We start from the raw sequence: 20,552 nt of genomic DNA on the forward strand, positions 1-20,552 counted from the left end.
AGTATAGCTCAGTGGAAGGTATCTCAGTCCCTAGCACTCCCAAAAAGTGATGGTCAGGAGCGAGGTCCTGAGAGTGTCTTTAATGGATAGTACTTACTTCTGCTATAAAAACACAATACAGAAATGACATAGTTAGTGGCTCTGAATTCATTAAAGCATCACAGTCCTGTCCTCTTCCATCAGATTATTAAAGCATCACAGTCCTGTCCTCTTCCATCAGATTATTAAAGCATCACAGTCCTGTCCTCTTCCATCAGATTATTAAAGCATCACAGTCCTGTCCTCTTCCATCAGATTATTAAAGCATCACAGTCCTGTCCTCTTCCATCAGATTATTAAAGCATCACAGTCCTGTCCTCTTCCTTCAGATCATTAAAGCATCACAGTCCTGTCCTCTTCCATCAGATTATTAAAGCATCACAGTCCTGTCCTCTTCCATCAGATTATTAAAGCATCACAGTCCTGTCCTCTTCCATCAGATTATTAAAGCATCACAGTCCTGTCCTCTTCCATCAGATCATTAAAGCATCACAGGCTACAGTGCAATGCTGAAACTTCTCCCCGACCCGCTTTTTCAAACTCAGATTTCACTCTTGGTTTTACACCAGTTTTACTTGGAATGTTTAGTATGTTGATCTTTTTAAAATTGTGCTACAAGCCAACACAGTGTTATCCCCATGTGTCTTTATTACAAGGTTAATTAGACTTGTGCATTGAATTTGTATTGTTGCCAACAATAATTCATCTCACCATATTACTGCTTTGTCTACAGTGAACATTTTAGTAGTTTGTTTCAGTGACTTCAGTGAATAAGTACTAAATGGTAGAAATATTAACTTTTTTCAGAGAAAACACTGGCATGACAATGACCATCTTCTTTTTCTCACAGAGGTGTCTAGTGGGTGTGTTTTCAGAGGATAAATCTCTTAAGGAATTTTAATATCGTAAATATTTTCAAATTGTAACATGAGGTCTAGAACTTCTGGGTACAAGAAGAAACATTCGAAAGTACTTTGGGTGGTAAAAGATGCAGCCCTGGCTCGTTCAGTGATAGACTATGTGCTGACCATATAAAGGCTGTGCACTAAAAAATAGTACGTGCCATTCAGTGCTTCTTAAGCACACTCTGAACCAGTAGACTATTACCCAGTCAGCTACCACATGAAGCCAGGAGTCAGTAATGCTGTCCTGTCGTTAGTGTTTGTACACAGTTGCCCATGGCCATAAAACTTTAAATGTTTGAAAACGTTTTACAAAGCCAGTATGTTAGCCAGATTTTTATGTTTCATTTCAAAGTCATTTCAGAGGCTGGAGAGTTGTCTCCACAGTAATTAACTGATCTTCTGAAGGATCCAGGTTTGGATGCCAGCCCACAACTGTATAACTCCAATTACACAGATCCTGTGCCATCTGCAAACCTCCACGGGCAGTAGGCACACAAGAACCTCATAGACATACATGCAAGCAAAACACCCATACACAGAATTGTTTTTGATTAGAAGTCATTTTAGATTTATAAAAACATTACAAAAGTAATCCAAAGTACACTTCATCTAGATTCTGTAATAATTGACATTCTAGAACATTGTCTTATCTTTGTATGTATATGTTTACATTTTATTACATTACAGTTTATCCCACTATCTCTAAACCTTTCTTTGTAATTCTGAGAACTGTACGTTCTCCTACAATATGCAAGATACCATCGTAGTCAGGAATTTAACACTGATGCAGTACTGCCACAGTACCTATTAAAATTTTACTGATTGTCAGTGTTTTTATATGTCCACATCCCAATCATATGGGATATTTGGTTGCCATGCTACTTGTTTTCCTTTATAGTACTTTATAGTAAATGTTTTATGATGAAATACTTTTAGATTATACAAATAAACTTTTCTCACCAAAAGTTCACCCACTATTTGTACGTATACCATAAGATTCAGTAGTATTGTTTTTACATGTTTGGCTAAAAACTGTGAAAACTTCATGTTCCCAGACTTGGGACATAGAGTTGCTAAGTGGTACAACATTTCCTACTTCCCTTGGGCCCCTGGGTTCAGTGCCTAGCATACAAAGTCCAAACAAATAAGAGAAAAACTTTGTGTTCATATAAAAGCTCTATATAAATGTCTGCATGATTTGCTTATAATCACCAAAATATCGAAAGGTCATGTGTCCTTCAGCTGGTGAGTAAACGGTGACATCCATTCATTGGGGAACCACTAAGCAGTCAAAGGACCGGTCACATAACAGGACAATTTAATAATTTTGGTTTGGTTGTTTTGAAATGGGGTTTTGGAACTGGAGAGATGGCTCAGTGGTTAAGAGCACTGACTGCTCTTCCAGAGGTCCTGAGTTCAAATCCCAGCAACCACATGGTGGCTCACAACCATCTGTAATGGGATCCGACGCCCTCTTCTGGTGTGTCTGAAGACAGCTACAGTGTACTCATATACATAAAACAAATCATTTTTTAAAAAAGAAAGAAGCAAGTTTTTGTTATGCAGTATAGCTTGCCTTGAACTCATTTTGTAGTCCAGGTTAGCTTGTAGTCCTCTTGGTCCACTTTCTGAGTGTAGGGATTGCAGACATGTGCCACCACACCTGGTGTCTATGCTGTTCTCAACACGGTGCTTGGGAGAAACTGGAAATGGGTGAGGGAGCTATAAAGAGATGGGATAACAGGCCTAGCACTGAGGAGGCTGAGGTAGGATGACTGCAGGTTCAAGGCCAACTCAGACTACTTAGCAAGATGCTGCCCCACCTCCTCCAAAAATAAAGAACAGCCAAAACACAGGCAGCGTAGGTTACTATTTGGGGGGATGGAACTGTCCAGTGTTCCGGTTGTTGGTAGTTATGACTACGTATTTGTCTAACCCCATAGAATTGGGTACCAAAAGGTGAGATTTTTTTGAAATGAATAAACTAGCTTAAATTATTTTCACCTGTTCTGGGTTTTTCTTGAATTTGTGTATGTATATTTATACAACTTTTACTGGTATATTATTCTGAACTATTTAAGAGTAAGTGGCAGACATAAAATTCCATTATCCCTACATATTTTTCTGATAATTGCCAATTGATTTTTTTTTCTAATTCCATTTTCTCTTTTACACTTACTATCTGGCATTTTGCTCTAAGGTAAAGAATCCATTTGTCCACTTATTTATATCGGTAAAACTAAATGGATGCAAATCTTACAGTAAATTATAATTTGTTATTATAACCATATTTGACTAAATATAGTAACAAATTCCAAGGTAGTGTTGTATGAAGGTCATTGTTTTTCTCTTCTTGTTAATCTTTTTAGTTAGCATAAAAATGAAGTCATTTCATCATCGTGACATTTTCATACTCAACATCATTGTAAACACTTCCTTATTTTCCTTGTGTCCTGCTGGTACAGTTCCGACACTGGAGAACTCTCAGTGGTGTTTAGAAAAAAGATCTGAATGCTGTGTGTGCTTGTTTTCCCTGGGATGTAACTGCTTCCACATCTCAGTGTGCAACTGGAGCAGCGAAATATATTGTCTAGCTGTGCACATATTCAGATCCACTTCTGAACCTGTCTGTGTGTTTCAACACCATGTGATTTATTTTCTTCCCCATTTCCGTATTCAAACCTCCCCTCTCTGGGAAGGGAGGTTATGGGAAAGTTGACTCATGTTTCAGTGTATTTGCTTAGCACTAATCCCTCACCACTGTGGACAGCTGTAGACTCATCCTCTGAGAGTTCTTAGTTTCCTGCTCCATGTGACCACACAAGCCCATGCACACCTGGAGTGTCCTCTAACCCTCCCAGGACTTTCCCATTCCTTGCTGGCTAAGGAACCGATCCCTGGTCTCCTTCACCCCAGCATCAGGATACTTTGTGCAGTAGCCTCTTGCCAGGTATAAGTCCCCATTGGAACCCGAATTGACCTCCTCTCATTGACATTTCAAATGACCTTATTATTACTAAAGCTTTATTTTAATATTTATCTTATGAAGAATTAAGGAATTCATCTGCTCAAAAGTTTAAAAGCCCCAAAAGAGTAGGGATATGATGACAAGCCTCATCAATCCCGGTCCCAGCCCATGGTTACTCTCTAGTTTCTCCATTTTCTAGAGAATTCATGCACATGTTCATAAAATAAATGTCAATGTCTTAAATATTTTGTGGAAAGTGTTAATTTAATACCCTTTCTCTTGGGAAAAAAACTACATATTTTTTCATGTGTGGTTTCTGAATTTTTATGTCATAAAGACTACCTACATTTCAAAGTGTTTAGTAAGTCTGTGATTTCTTCTTGGACTTTTGTGTGCATATGTATGTATACATACATACATACATACATACATACATACGTATATACACACACATTAAGATTTATTTATTCACATCAGATCACAAATGGTTGTGAGCCACCATGTGGTTGCTGGGAATTGAACTCAGATCCTCTGGAATAGCAGTCAAATGGCTCCTGAGCCATCTCTCCAACCCTATATTTTATATTCAGCAGTATTAATGAACTGCCATTAAGGGCTGGGGTGTCCATCAATTGTCTCCTATGTGCTAGACTTGCCCCAGACCCAGGTTCAATCCCCAGTGCTTCAAAAGCAACAAGCAGCACTTTGGGTTTGGATTTCATTGTTGTTGGTGATGATAATTATTTTGTTAAGCAGTTTTTTTTTTTTTTTTATTCAAAGGCCTTACTGTGTTGTATCAGTACTTATAAGAAAACCTGTGCTACTGCCAGCCCAGTGGAACTTTCCTGAGTGTGTGGTCTGTGGCCCGCTAGCCTCAAACTCACAGATCTACCTGCTTCTGCCTCCCAAATGCTGAGATTAAAAGGATGTACTACCATGTTTTGTTTTTTAAAGGAGAAAGAATAATGCCCAGTTTTAAAACTCTCCCAACTCTATGAAGAAAATATTTTACGAGAGTGGAGTATTTGTCATCTATCCTGTGACAGATATTATGGCCATGTCCTACCCAAGGTTAACTTAAAGCCACGTGGTGAATATATAGCTGTCACTGTTCCCTTTTGGTGTCTTTCAGTTTTGCAAATAAGAGGTTCTTGCCAGAACAATTTGGGAGCCAGACAGGGTAATACACATCAGAAATCTTCTACCCATGAGCCTGAAGTGGGAAGACCATTAGTTTAAAATCAACCTGGGCTCCTAGAAAGATCCTGCCACAAAGCAAGAAGATGGGGGAGGGGAGAGGAAGTCAGACTGTAAAACTAACAAGTAGTGCTAAGGATGCCTTGTCACTGTGTGGTTCTGACTGCTTGTTCTCATCTTCACTCCGCCCTCCTACCACACTTTCTGAAGGCAAGCCTGGAGTAGCGTGTGAGAACCCACACTGCACCGTGGCACCCCTGTTGCGGCCTACTCTACACATCGAGGACAGAGACCCCATCCCTGAGGAGCAGGTAAGGGGGAAAGGCGCTGGTTTCCCCTGAAGAAGTAGTCCGTATACAATCCGCCTACTCAGGTGACATGGGCAACGCCAGATAAACTGTTGAATTTCCACTTCTGATGAGGTTAAGGTGTATTACAGTGTAACGTAAATTCATGTCAAAACATTTGCTCTTGGTTGCCTTGAATTTGATTCATCAACTCAGAGTAAAAAATTAACGTTGATGGTGGTAAACTTTCTCTTCTAGAACTCGTTTTTAGTATCCACTGTTAAGTTTTTCGAAGATTTTAATTTGTCAGCAGGTACATTTGTCACCTCCCTTCCTCCCCAGCTGTCATGTGACTGTGCCAAGAGATGCATAGCTGCAGGTAGTGAATGCTGTTCAGAGACCTGTGGGCTTCAAGTTCTCTGTCTTTGGTTCTTTTTAGGAATTAGAGGCTTATGTGGATGACATAGACATAGAAAGTGAGTTCCAGAAGGACACTTTATATCCCTTGTCTCAGGAAGACAGAGAGAGACAGAAGCGCGAGCAGGAAGAGTCCAAGAGGGTACTGCAGGAGCTCAAGTCTGTGCTGGGATTCAAAGCCTCTGAGGCAGAAAGGCAAAAATGGAAGCAGCTTCTGTTCAGTGACCACGGTAAGCTCCGACTTGAGTGCATGGGTCATTTCAGGGACAGGAGTCTTTCCTTTTGAACCGTGAATGTTGTTTGCGCTGTAGAACTCTGGGTCCTCCCGTCAGTACAGTACTCTCATACAGGAGCAAAATCCATTTGATCAATAACAAACACTCTATAATCACACTAGGACTGTGGAGTCCAGCTTTTTCACCAGTTGTTTAAGTCTTTGATAGATTTCTTGCAAAGTGGACATTAAATTGTGAGTGAGCTGGCCTCGTGGTGCTGTAATTTCAGCAAGGCGGTTGAGGCAAGGAGGATCGTGAGTCTGAGACTAGCTGGGGCTGCACGGCATGTTTATGCTACCTAGCTACATAGCAAGACCCTTTCAGGGGGTGAGAGGCAGACAAACGGAAACTTGAGATGCTAAACTTTCATCTCCATTTAAGTACTTCAGTAAAACTCACCGTCAGTATCTAATGCTGAAAATGCATAGAGAGCTAAGCACTTGGCCACCGTCAGGTTACTTAAGTGCATGGAAGCGGCGGAAGAGTGTACACTGACTCCATAGGCAGGTTTGGACGTTGTTGGCTGGCCTTTTTTCTTCAGTCAAGCTTCATGGGAGGCAAGAGAAGGCATGCGGAGAAAGAAACTTGATAGTTGGCAGTGTGGATTTAGTTCAGCCTAGTTGGATTAATTCTGTGGACTTATAAGAAGGTAGAGTGGCTTTCCACTCCAGTTTAGAGTGTCACTGTGGAGCCTCAGGTGCCTGCCTTTCCCCTTCTCAGTACAAGTGTATAGATTCCCTCTTCTGGAAAGCTCCTTAGGGCTGTCATGTCTTCTGTTGGAAACCCTTGCCTTTCTCTCCAGCCTCTGTTGGTTGGTTTCCTCCTTCTTTGCTGTTCCTCTTGGCTCCTTTAGAACCCAGATCTCCCCCACCCCACCCCCAGCTCATGCTTGTCCATTAGGTAGCACAGTAGCACACTCCCATTGCCCACCAAGCCATCTTATAACCTATTCCAAATCATTCAGCAGCTCGCTGATGGTGGCCTTCCGGCTTAGAACTACAGTGCTTCCATCCTCCTTTTATACTAGCCCTGCCCACTGCTGTGTCCCAGTATTTCTAGTGAAGCTATCTTTCTCAGCTTTATCTCGTTAGATTGGTCCACAAACTTGCTGTGTAGATTCATGGAGAAGATATATACTAGTCTCTCACCAAGAGCTCTGTCCTCTCTCCAGTGCTTCCTCGTCTGTCCCACCTCTCCTGTCACCAAAGACTCACACCAGAGAGACAGGTTGCTGGGGTGTAAGGGGAGGCTTGAGCAGCAGAGCAGAGGAATGGAGAACTTTCCAGAAGCAGCAGTGGAGTTCTGTAGTCAGCTTGCTCATGAGTTAGAGATTGCTGATACACACACACACACACACACACACACACACATACACACACATATATACACATATATATGTATGTATAGATAGATAGATAGATGGATGGATAGATTAGCCTTTTTTTCTAATTTTTATTCTCCAGCCACTTTCATCAGCAGATTGTAATTCAACAAATAGTTATCAAGTCCCCGTTAGACACCTGACACTCTTTACTGCTGTATGTGGCACATGATCAACAGACCAACAAAACCTACTCCCGTAGAGACTGTCGGCCAGTGGCTGCTCACTTATTCAGTCAGCAGTGATGCTGAGCCTTGTAGAGCCCCTCACAGTCCTACGAACAATAAGTGTGCAGAAATGCTGAAAATACCATCACTGTAAGCTTGTATCTTTTGCTACTGTGCAGTGTTTCCTTTATATTATTTACCTGTAAAATGACCTACTGGTTAATGACACTGTGGGCAAATGAGGAAAAAATGTGTCTCCTTGTCGGGACCATGCCTTAGGCTCCATTTGTGTTTGAAAAGGCAGTAATACTGTATAGTTTGTGAAAATAAGTAAAAAGTCTGCTGATGCCAGAGAAATGCTTTCCCATGACAAATGTCTTCCAGAGTTGTTCTCATCTCTGCCTACAGGGGTAAAGTCCGAGTGGAATTAGAGAGGGACGGCCTCCGCTGGACCTGCTGTGGCCATGTTCTGTTGTCGCTGCTTCCGTAGTGCAGTTACCGCAGCATAGGCATGTGTCTTGGAAACGGACGCGTTTTACAAAAATGCTTTTTAAGTATACGCCAGACCTTCAAGACGCAATTTTCCCTTCCGCCATGCTTCATAATGTGTTGTATTGTACTAACCCTCATGCTGGGAGGAGAGACTGCCTAGCAAGCAACCCACTGCCTACTAACACCGAGGGTCTAACTAAAACTTCATTTTTCTTGCAAGGACAACTTCTACTGTATGGATCTATATTATACTTATGTGCTGTACTTTGTTTGGTACTTGGTCTTGGATGCAGATTTTATTTCCTTCATGTTATATGTAGTACTACACAATGTAGATCTGTGCTTTACTTCCATTCAGGTTCTATTAGGTGATTGGCAAGTAAGTTGAACTGTATGTTACATTTTTGTGCTGTTTTACCTTGTAAATATACATACATATATATATATATATATATATATATATATTTGATGAAGATGCTATTATCTGGGTCACAATTGACCCAAGCTTCGGTGAGCATCAGAATCAAGTGGGATGGCTTGTAAACATGCCCACCCCCAGCCTGTCTGTGATCAGACCCTACTTCCCAGGGGATAAGTGGGCCTGCTGATTCTGGACGTGCTTTCAGAGCACTGCCCTTGAACTGCAGACTCTCAAGCAACTCCCCATCTCATTTCACTTCTTCAGGCATTTTGTCTCATAAAACTCCCCATATTTATAAAGTTACATTTATTTTACTAGAAATTTTTATTGAGTTTTTATTTATTTATTGTTCCTTTTAAAAAAAAAAAAAGCGACCGGGAATTTAAAAGTTGTTGGGCCCTTAGTTATTTTTTTTTCTTTTTTCTTTTCTTTTCCTCTTTTTGTTCTTTGAAGCTGTGTTGAAATCCTTGTCTCCTGTAGAGCCAGTGGAATCTGTAAGTAATTCAGAAACACGCATGAATTCAGAGACAGGAAAAGTCGATAGTAATCCTACTGAAGAGGAGACTAGTAAGCCCTGTGCCAGCGACAAGGAAGACAGTAGGACTGAGTATGTGTGTGATGGCCCTCCAAAGGGGCAAAGCAAAGACACCTCTGCAGACGAAGGCCTCCTCCTCCAAGGAGCCCACCAGCGTGAGAGTGAGGCTGAGTCTTCTCAAGCTGCTGCTGCGGCAGGGGCCTCCGCCCCTCCGACCCCCAGGGACTCACTCCAGCTCTCCATTAAGCAGAGGCTGGCTCGGCTCCAGTTGTCACCAGAATTCCCCTTCACTGCTGGCCTGGCTGCAGAAGTGGCTGCCAGGTCTCTGTCCTTTACCACCATGCAGGAGCAGACTTTTGGCGACGAGGAGGAAGAAGAGCAGCTAGTTGAAGGAGGTGAAAATGAGGTGGAGGAAAAATAAAAGCCAAGACGAAGTGATTTCCTTGATTGTTCCTTTTACAAAAGTGTGCTAGCTTCGAGAGACCAGAACGGAAATGAGTGTGTGTTTACTCTAAGGCTGCGGCGTGAATTCACAGGGTGAAAACCTATTTGAAAAGCTGACCTGAAATTAGTAGATACCTGTATAGGCAGATCTTTTAGGCAGAGGAGAGAAAGGTAAGGGCAGTTTTTTTTTTTTTTTTTTTAATAAACTGATAATCCTGGCAAATCTTTAAGTACTTTTCATAAGAAACGAATTTATCACTTTTTGCCAACTCTTTACTGCCACAAGGTAACTGGGATGATTGTCTTGCAGAGCATAGACATTTAGAATGAGCCCTTTCTACTGTGTCCTTGCGGTGTGTAACTGCAGCGGTCCTGTTAACACATTGTTCGTATTTTATTTTGTTTATACCTCTCTTATAAAACGAAGATACAGGTTCTAAATAAAAATATTTAATTACTACAATTGATGTGTGCCGGGGTTTGGAACTTAAAAGTAGTGTGAAGGTTGCTTGGGCTGCAGCGTATCCCGTACATTTCCTTGTTGATATGTGTGCTCCTTTTAAGGCACCATACAAAGTTCAAAAGGAAAACAGTGCACCCTCTTAGGAAGCACCCTTCCAGGGGTTTTCTTCTCACCTGTTGGAACTCAAAGAGCCGTTGATGTCCAAGTGCTGTCACTGCACCCAAGGCCCCAGCCCTGCAGAAACTAATTGACATCAGTTTACTTAGAGACGCTGTGCCTCTGCTGTAAGTAGGTCACTGTGCTGTCTTCTAGCCTGGCCTGTCTTACTAAGACTCAGGAAACACCTCAGCTATCTTGGAAAGTATCCTTGCCCCTTTGTATCTCGTTGAATACGTCTCATCTGGAGATGCTTTCCATACACCAGTCTTGTCTGCTTTGTGCTGGAATTGTGTTCTCAGTGGTATTTTCAGGAATATTCTCCTTCTGAAACCCGTTGCTACTGTGCGCTCACAGAGTTTATAGGCATTATTTTGTGAGGAATGTAAGAAAAAAAACTCAATGTATGCTGCTGTTCCTGGAGGAAAGTGTATGACTACCTGTAACTTACTGCTTTTAGTGAGCAAGTTTACTTCTTCTCAAGGTTTGTTGGTGTTTTAGTAACTATTTCTTATCCTGAGAAAACTCTACTTTGTATGAATAGACTTAGCACTGTTAGAGATTTTGCCTTTTTCTGATGTTTAATAATCTGATGATAGTGTGTCAGGAGCAGTATCTTAAGCAGACATAGAAATAGCTAAACTTCAAAAGGGAAGTTTCCCGGCACTGTAATGATGTCTGTATACCGAAGTAACAGTTTTACTTTCTTACATATATTTTATTGTTTACCAACTCCATTTTCCCCTAGATTTAGAAGGTTTTAGGGAAATTTTGTTAAGAGGTCTCTTAATTTTTAACACAGGAAAACTTATTTTTAATACTTTTAGTCTGTTTTGATTCAACCATAGCAATTTCATAGAAATCTGCTTATATTATTTTATCAGTCTTATGTTCTCTGAGCATAAAACTTGATACATTCAAGTTCTGAAATACAAAGCTTAATCTGGAAGAATCCCCAGTCTTCCAGTCTGGTCTTTTATTCACAAGCTCCTACTTAGGTTCTCGGAAACTGCTTGTTGAAGTCTTGGTTAAGGCCATGGAGACTGTACATGATGCTCTGTTACATACCGCTTCTCTCTTTCATCCCTTAAAATATTTCCAACATAAAGCTGTTTTCCCTGTGAAATTTTCTTGACTCTTCTTCTCTCACAATATCCTATGCTGGTGTTCCTTGGTTCTTTTGGTGAATACCATAGTCACAATAAAATAGCATTTCTATTTTTTAATGCAGACTTTAAACCATGCTTTCTGTAATTTTTAGTTGTTTTGGAACAAGACGTAGGAACTGCTTATGCACACTGAGGTCTAAGACCCTCTGCTTGGCACTTTGTGCTTCTTGCCATGAGTATGTTTTATACATGGAGGGGCTGGGCTACAAGCGGATGAACGTCCTTACACGTGCTTTCCCAGGCTACCTCGCTTCCTCCCCACTGAGGTTAACAGATCCAGAAGGAACCAGTTTTTATAGCATGATTAATCTTGTTGGAAGTAGTATTCTAATAGCTTTTACTACAGATATTGCCAAAGCTGGTTTTACCAGGATTAATCTAGATCTCAGAAAGGAAAAGAAAAAGGATGCATTTTGGATCACTTGTGAAAACAGAATTTTTACCCCTAGTGCATCTACAGATGGGAAGGTTGGGACAGTAAGCGGTCTGTGGTCACTTAGCAAGCCTCCAAACCTTTTCTCTGCTTCTGTAAGGCCCTGATGTCTGGCAGATTCAGGGCCAGACTCCTGGCTTACCTTTGATTTGCAGTCCTCAGTGAGATTTTTTTTTTTGTTTTGTTTTGCTTTTTGGTTTTTTGTAAGCCATGAATGTTATCTAACTTTATATATAAAGTCCTTGTTAAAAGTAATGAGTATTCACAGCATCTGAATCTATTTCATTAGGAGCTGACGATAAGCAAGTCATGAAAAGAACAAACATTTAAGGCAGCTTGTTAAGGATGTTTAAGAATATGGATTTCAGACCGTGGCGTGAGTCACGCTTGTAATGCCAGAACCCCAGGCGCACAGTTGGGAGGGTCACTGCAAGGAGGAGGCCACTTGAGCTTGCTCCAGGATAACAAGAAATACACAGCAAGAACCTGTATCAGGAGGAAAAGGGAAAGAAGGAAGGAAGGAAGGAAGGAAGGAAGGAAGGAAGGAAGGAAGGAAGGAAGGAAGAAGAAAGACAGCAGGTGTCAGGCTTCTGAAGAAAGTGGCTGGAGTTTGAATCCCAGGCCTTTCGTTCAAAGGATGTGAGTACTGTGGGAGTACTCATCACAGGGAGAGTTTTCTCAGAAAAGCTTTAATTCCTGGAATTGCAGAGCAACGTTTTTGATTTATTAGAAATTTAAAAAAAAAATGTTGATTTGGAGGCTGAAGAAGGAAGAAGTTCTGGTTATAAATGTGTAGCTCTGTTTATTAAAGTAGATGGTAATAACCTATTTCTGGTACTGAACGACAGTTGCTTGAATGGTAAGCATAAGAAAAGTCCATTTCTGATACATTTAAAAGGCTAGAACAAATTCCCTCTCAGGGACAACTAAGACCTGTAGCATCAAGCACCCCTTTTCTGCATAATTTCACATTGCTTGCTTTTTGAGTCGTGTCTGTTTTCTTCACAGTTTCTCTTACCTTCCCCTATAACCCGCCATGTTGTGTGCCTGCCTTCCGCAGTAGGCCCCTAATTTGCTGCTTTTAATCTGCTGTGGACTGAGAAACCAGCTTGCTAGAACTGTGTCTAAACTAAGAGTAAGTAGACTGCAAAAGGCCGAGAGCTTTTCGGTCAGTCATGTGCATGGACCATTTATTGCCTGTTTCACCGCTTAGAGTTCTTGTGTGTGTGTTTAGTGTTTCACTAAGAACTTGCTAAAAGTACTTGGTTAAAAATGTGATTGCCATGGATTTGAAATATTAATTTGGTGTTTGTGTGCTGATGCTCTAGGGCTCTTTATCAGTGAATTTAACTGTAAAAAAGAAAATGGAGTATCCTCTGTGTATGTCACTCACTGTGTGTGTTTCAGAAAAATGTCAGCCATTTGTTTTTGTCAATTAGTCTTCACTCAGTGCACAGGCTTAAAGTCTATGTCACTATTCCGAATTCTGCATCGCATGTCTATTATCGAGTTACTGGTTTGAAGCTAAACCTAACTGTCTGGTAAGAACTGGCTGACTGGACCGAGGAACGAATCATTCGGACAGCCCAATTCTATGAAATACACTGTAACCTTTTCTATATTAAATGATTATGATTGGGTTGGGGAGTTGGCTCAGTGGGTAACGTGCTCGCTGGACAAGTATGAGAATGAGAACATTTCATCAGACTCCAGTACCCATATAAGAAAAGCCAGGCATATATATGGTATACAACTATGACCCCAGCCTTGGGGGCTAGAGTCAGAAAAATCCTGGAAACTCTCTGGCCTCATCAGTGAAAGTGGTCTAGGGAAACCCTGAACATCAGCCTCTGGCTTAGCCCATATACACATGCACATACACAGAAAGATGTGTGTGTACACACTCTTGTATACCTGTGCACACAAACATGTATACACAAACACACAAAATTATCATCATCATCACCAGTCATTGTTTTTGAGAACTCACTATGTAGACAAGGCTGGCCTTGAGATCTGCCTGTCTCTGCCTGCCTCGTGCTAGGATGAAGGACATGTACTACTGTAGCTAAAATGATCATTATTAACACTGGTCAGTATAGTCTGGTACACTACACTACATTTGCTGTTACTGGGCTTCTGGCATCATGTGTTTGGTTTGGGTAGCTACCCCTCTGTTCATATTACTGCAGACTTAGTGTGCGTGAATTAGCAGCCCTTCTCTACTTCCGTGCACGCCTTCCAACCTGCTGTGAAGACTAGATGACTCTGCTGCTAAGCTGGGGAGGTAAGAGCAGAGACACAGACAGACTGCTTAAGCTCACTGGCTTCCGGAGGATTTCTTACGACCTGCTAGAGGACAGTTTTTGACCTGTGAAATTGCTGGATTAAATGCCTGCTTTCAAAGTAATTGTTGTACAAAAATAACTTCCCCCCACAACCCTCAGACATTTTGCCTTCTCTAAAGTTGGTTCTCTTCCTGTAATTCTTTTGCAGTGATTAAACCAATCTGTTGGAGTTAGCATTGTCATATTTATTTTCTGTTTGAATTGGAAACCACATGCTGTCTTGAATTTCTTTGGCTTTTTTATTTAAAAGAAATGCATCTTCATTTCTAAAACAAAATTAAGCCATGGAAAATAAGAAAACATTAATTATTGATGATATATCAGAAGAGTTAGGCTTATAAAGTCTAGGCCACAAAGAATTCCATGATTATAAAAGACTGATACACCATGCATTGCTGACAGCATCGTTGCTTTCTTTTATTCAACTAAAAGAAGTATAAGTTAAAAGTTTCCCATGACTCATCAGTGTTGGAGCTAAGGCCTGTAACTCAGTGACAGAAGTTCCGCTGTCACCCAGTAGTTGACGTGCCTAGATTAGCATGTCAATACAATAACTATAAATTAACGTATAAACTAAACAAGATTACATAAAACATTCTCAAATAATATTAGACTGTTTAGAAGCGGCTCTCCCAGCATCCACTTAATTGTACCATTTATGTGCTGTGCTTTGCTAACTATAGGACTCGCTGTCATCATATACAGAGTGAGTGGTGTGTCAGTCTATTTCATACTCATGCTTCATGGAACTCACTTTCATTACATTCTGCATGAATGCTGTACTGGCCTTTTATAATCATGCTTCATGCAGCTGTCCTTCAGTTATCTGTGTTCTGGAAGGGAATTATGATATAATAATTGTAAAAAAGATGATCCAAACCAGTTTCTTGTACATCATTGTAGAAGAGACAGTGGTGCCGGACATGGTTGGTGCTTCTCTCTGAGTAAGCCATTAGAGGAGCGAAATTCTACTCAGTGCAATTGCTATAAACCAAAAAGAAGAAGTTTGTATCAGGGTTTACATATGCAAATTTCAGCAGGAATCAGGAGGAACTGATTTTATACCGATCTTTAAAATCGCAATCAAATCCAGGTATGGCGGCACATACCTTTAATCCCAGCACTCTGGAAGCAGAGGCAGGCAGACAATTGATCTCAAGGCTAGTCTGGTCCACATACTAAGTTCCTGGCCAGCCAAGGTTATATAGTGATAATGGTGCAATGGGTTCTAATGCCCGCGGTGTCTTTAAAATGCAGTACATCAGTATCTAGTGTGTCACCAGTGACATGAATTTTATCCCTGTGTGCTGAAATTCACTTAACACATATTGCCGGAGTGGAGATGTTTAGGATGTATATACTTCTGCTTATACAAGCTTAAAAAAATGGGACTGTCTGTAGATATCCTAAATAGATATTCTCTCACCTCTTAAAGAGTTTCTTAAAATAGATAATATTATTTTAGGATTTATAACAGATTTATTACATGTCCTAAAGACGGACTATGTACAAATAAGTTTGTTGCTGAAATTTTCTTTTAAAACTAAAGTATGTCGTTTGTAAGTTTGCTTTTTTACAGTGACCTAAACAACTTCTTGGTCCTCTTTTTTCCTTCCAAGTTAAATGACTGAATTGACTGTTTCTGAGTCCAAGTATGTTCTGCATTTCTTCGTACCAATCTGTACCTGCTGTTCAGTACTGTGACTTAAACAGTGTTAGGTGCAGTACTGGTGTGTGAATATATAGAAGGCTCCAAGAATGTCACTCCTGTCCCTTAAAGGTTGGTGTTTGGCCCTGATACAGCCCTGGAGGCCCACATAGCTGAGAAGCCCAGAAGCCCATTCAAGCTGAAAGCACTCCCAAGGAGTCTGGTTTTGTTTGGGTTTGTTCTAGGTATGGTCCCAGGGATCCCAGATCAAACCAGGCCCCTGGGCCTATCCTAGAACCAACCTAAACCCGTGCATCATTCCTGGAGCATCCAGAGTGTGAAGACTGAAGATGACAGAGGCTGACTGCACATCCCGTCCTCACCGAGATCCAGGTTTCACATATGTGCCTGTTGTTTAGCAAGCACTGGCTGGTTCATCTATCTGAAGTCAAAGTAACAACACTGGGTAACAACACGAAGTCTCCCTTGGCTGATACTCCAGTATTTTCCCATATTAGAAATTCTATGTGGTTGTTATTAATTGCCACTGAGGAGAACTGGTCTTGTGATTTTTATCATCAGATAAAATAGATTTAAATGTCTATTTTTAAAAAGCAGCAACTTAGCCACAAAGCCATTCTCAAAACAGCCTTCTTCCAAAATGGATGAGTTGTTCCCTTAACTAGTTCCAGTGACGTCCTGTCTTATCAGTCTCCGTCGGCTGGATGCTTTATTCGCACTTTCTGAATGGCAGGCATCAGTCTGTCTTCCTGTTCTAGGTTCTTGTTTCAGAAACTAGTAGGTTCTCCTCTCATTGGGTCAGCTGCACAACAGAGCTCCCTTCAGGTTTCTGTGGCTCAGGACAAGTAGGGTGTGGTAGTAGAGGGGTTAAGCCCTTGGATTTTACAGCAGTGTTGTACAGAAGAAAATTTTTAGAACTTCATTTTTCTCCCTTGCTGCTCTGGGTTTTTGAACCCTTCTGATCTAATAAATGCATTTTATGACCTCATATTAGAGCTGCATTGCTAGAGCCAACTGTGTACTTACCTGTTTTAATTTGGAAGACAGGAATTCTGAAAATGCATGAAGACTCAAACTGTACAGTTATGGTAAGCATTGTTAATGTGTGCTTTTGATGCTTTGTGTGCAGACTAATAAGCTCTCCATATAGAAGGAACTCAAAGTCATGCTTTCCCACCAATCTTTATCACACCACCAGGTCATAGTTTAAAACGGGCCTGGCCTACTGGGCTCATCCAAATAACTCAGCCGTGGTATTGGTTCTTCACCATATTCATCCCATTTTATCCCACAGATTCAATTTGTGCTGCTCAGCGTTTTCTTCCACGTAGGGTTTGCCTCACGAATATACTTACCTGAGAGCACAGCCCGTGGCATTGCCTAGAATGCATGTGAACACGTGAGGGTGATGTGTAATGTGTTTTGTGAGTGTATGGGTGAGGGGCAGTGTACTCATTTACAACCTTAACTGTGGATCCCGAACTTAGAAATTATAGACTTGTTTATTAGGTTTGTTTTTCAGTCAGGGTCTCATAGCCTAGGTTAGTTTTAAGCTTGCTATATATCGAAAGTTGGCCTTAAACTTTTGATCTTCCTACTTTTACCTCCCAGGTTCTGTTGCTGAAAGTGTGTACCACCCAGACCTGGCTCTGGGTTTTTGTTCTTGGTGGTGTTTTTTTTTTTTTTTTTTTTGAGTCATTACATAACTAACAACGACTGGCCTAGAACTTGTTGATCTTGAACTTCTGACAATCCTGCCTCCACTTCTAGAGGGCTGAGAGTACAGACATGTGCCACCATTCTTGGCAAAGTTTGGCTCTTGAATAAGTTTTTAAAGTATACTCAGTGGTAAAGCACTAGATTACGATGCACAAAGCTCTGAGGTCTAGCTCTGAGACCCTCCACCCCCCACCCCAACACTTGGAAATATCTTTTCAGATCCTTTGAACTTGACTTTATGGTTACTAATGCTTTCTATATTAGAACTTAGAATTCTACATTCTCTGCCCTAACTGAAGACTTGAGGTTATAAAATCTGGGCTGGAGGCTACTTTTTTGTTTAATTGAGATAAAACACCAAAAATTTCACCATTGCTACCATTTTTGTGTTCAGTGCAGGAAATGTCTGTGCCTTTAATGAAGCATCTCCAGAACTTTCCATTGTGCCAGTCTTAAAGTCTTCTATCATTAAGATGAGAATAACCTTTCTTCCCTCTCCTGACAGGCACCATTCTGTCTCCTGTTATGACCTCAAGTTCATCTCATTTAGCATGTGACAGAATTTCCTTTTTTAGGGCTGAATAATCTGCACATTTGCTAGATCCTGTAGATCATTCATTAACTGGCAGGCATTGACTGTTTCCTTGTCTTGGTTATTATAAATGATGTTGCTATGGATATGTGCAGGTGCCTCCTTGTAAATGTGGTACCTTACTCATCACTTTGTGTTGTATCACATTAACTTGTCAACTATTCTAAAAGCTGTAGAATTGTAGGCTTGCTTATGCTGTATAACAGTTCCTCCTAAGCTTAAAGTATTTAATAAAATCTGAAATCCCTTGTATACTTTTGTGTGTCTTTTTTACTGTACTATGTGCAACATGGACTAGTACCTAAAAAGAAGTCTTTCTCTCTTCCTCTAGTTGATACTTCTCTTCCTTTACAGTATCTCCTAGCACTTGATGCAAGATTTCAAAAAATGCTATTGCCTGGACAATCCTTTGATTCATTATCCCAATTTTTGCTTGTTAAGCACCTGGTCATAATTGGTCAGAGTGAAAAAAATAGTGGCTTAATTTTAAATTATACAGGTTTTATTGTTACAGTTTTTGTTTGCTTGGAGTGTTTTTGGTTGATTGGTTGGATAGTTGGGTGGGTGGGTGAGTGGATAGTTGGTTAGATGGTTGGTTGGATGAGTAAGTAGTTGGTAGGTTAGGTGACTGGCTTACTGATTGGTTGGGTTGTTGGTTGATTTGTTGGTTGGTTGGTTGATTGGGTGGCTAGTTAGTTGGGTGGTTGGTTGATTGGTTGATTGATTAGGTGGTTGGTTGATTGGGTGGTTGGGTGGCTAGTTGGTTGGGTGGTTGGTTGATTGGATGGTTGATTAGGTAGTTGGTTGATTGGGTGGTTGATTGGATGGTTGGGTGCGTGGTTGGTTGGTTGGTTTGTCATTTTGTTTTTAGACACTATGTCACTCTGTAACCCAGTTTTGATATCAAAGACCCAGCCATCCTCCTACTTCAGCCTTCTAATTTCCAAGGGCTGTAGGTGTGCACCACCACAATGCCTGGTCCATTTCCATCATTCCCTTTGGATACAGCTGATTGCATGTTACACTCTTGACAGGGAGTTAGTATTCAATGGTTCAGACTTTATCTTGGGATATCCCTGGGTACCTCAGAATGGTTCTGTAAATAAGATGCTAGATAAGGAGAAAGTGGTCTTTCTAAAAGATAAACTACCTTTCTCCAGAAAATATTTGATCAAAAAGAAAAGTACCCTAAAGAAACAAGTTTTGAAATGTGTCTGAGATTTATTGGTTAAAGGTATGATATAATGTAGGAGTTACTCTACCGAATTCTGAAGTCTTGGTAGGAAGCAGCCCATGTGAAAATCCTTGTCTTCACAATTTGCTTTTGAAGGGCCTTAGCAGATGTGTTGTTATCATTGAAAATCAAGTTGGTGAAGAGTAATTTTCATCAAATGTACATCTGGAAAATTAGTAGGACATATTTCAGAATGTAATCCTCAGCATGGTCCTATTGGTTTAAAAGAGAAACTTCACTCTAAAACTATCAGTGGTTATACATATGGAAGAGCATACATATTTCTAGAATCTGAGTTTGAAGTTGAAAGCTAGGAAAGCCGGCCCAGTCAATAGTCAACTCAATCATAATTTAAAGCAGTCAACTGATATCGTAAAAGATACCAACATTTAAGCATCATAATATGTTTGTTTTAACTTGCAGCTTACCACCAAGACAGTGTAGAAAGCTTGGACATCACTAGATTCAAATTATAAACAAAACAAGAACTCTGCAAATTGTGTGACCATATTGAGTCACTTGTATTGGGGGGGGGTGGCTCATTATTATGATTTATGACTTAACTCGACATCTAAAAACTTCTTCTAGTTCAAGTAATTTTTCTTTTCCCCTCCTCCTCATGGGGATATGCCAGAGTGCATATATGTGCACCATGCATGTTCAGGAGGCTGCAGAGTTCGAAGGTCTTAGATAACCTAGGACTGGAGCCACAAGCAGTTTTGAGCCTCCATGTAGGTGCTGAGGACTAAATTTGAGGTTTTTTGTTTTTTTTTCCAAGAACCTTCTGTGCTCTTACCCACGGAGCCATCTCTCCAGCCCTGTTTCCCTAACTATTAATGAAGAGAGGCAGATTTCCAGTGTCAAGCCAAGCTTATCCTCACACTAAGGTGTCAGAGAAAGTGAGTCTTGAGATACAACAAGCAACTTACTGTCTTTTTCAACTTTTAGAAATTGGGAATGAATTGTTTCTTTCAAGGGAGGGTGGGGAGAAGGCAGATATTAAAACTCTTAAAACGTGTTCTAGCACAGATTTCAGTGGTTTTAAAACTAAATGTGACTCATGTCTTCAAGCACCAAGAGCTGGAAATTGTCAGAAGTGTGTAAACTCAAAAGGAGTGATCATTTTCCACAGCTCCACAGTAATTCTTTCCCTTTAGATTATATGAGCTTTTCATCATGAAGAAACGTTCCAACACAAAGTTTCCTCCAAGGAAATAGAATTGTCTGGTTTATCATTTCCA

The 20,552-nt window shown here is 40.6% G+C and overlaps 1 protein-coding gene across 3 annotated transcripts in view; it reads left to right on the forward strand.

Annotated features, from left to right (window-relative positions):
* Positions 1-10,625, forward strand: part of VEZT (vezatin, adherens junctions transmembrane protein) — a 60,381-nt gene extending 49,756 nt beyond the window's left edge. For all 3 annotated transcript variants that reach the window (XM_080935282.1, XM_080935280.1, XM_080935281.1), the window contains exons 10-12: positions 5,320-5,420; positions 5,836-6,043; positions 9,003-10,625. In XM_080935282.1, the coding sequence (XP_080791408.1) occupies positions 5,320-5,420; positions 5,836-6,043; positions 9,003-9,505 (812 nt within the window). In that variant the 3' untranslated portion in view covers positions 9,506-10,625. The remainder of the gene's footprint in view (positions 1-5,319; positions 5,421-5,835; positions 6,044-9,002) is intronic.
* The last annotated feature ends 9,927 nt before the right edge of the window (positions 10,626-20,552 follow it).

The sequence above is a fragment of the Micromys minutus genome, assembly GCF_963924665.1.
Source record: "Micromys minutus genome assembly, chromosome: 22".
NCBI lineage: Eukaryota > Metazoa > Chordata > Mammalia > Rodentia > Muridae > Micromys > Micromys minutus.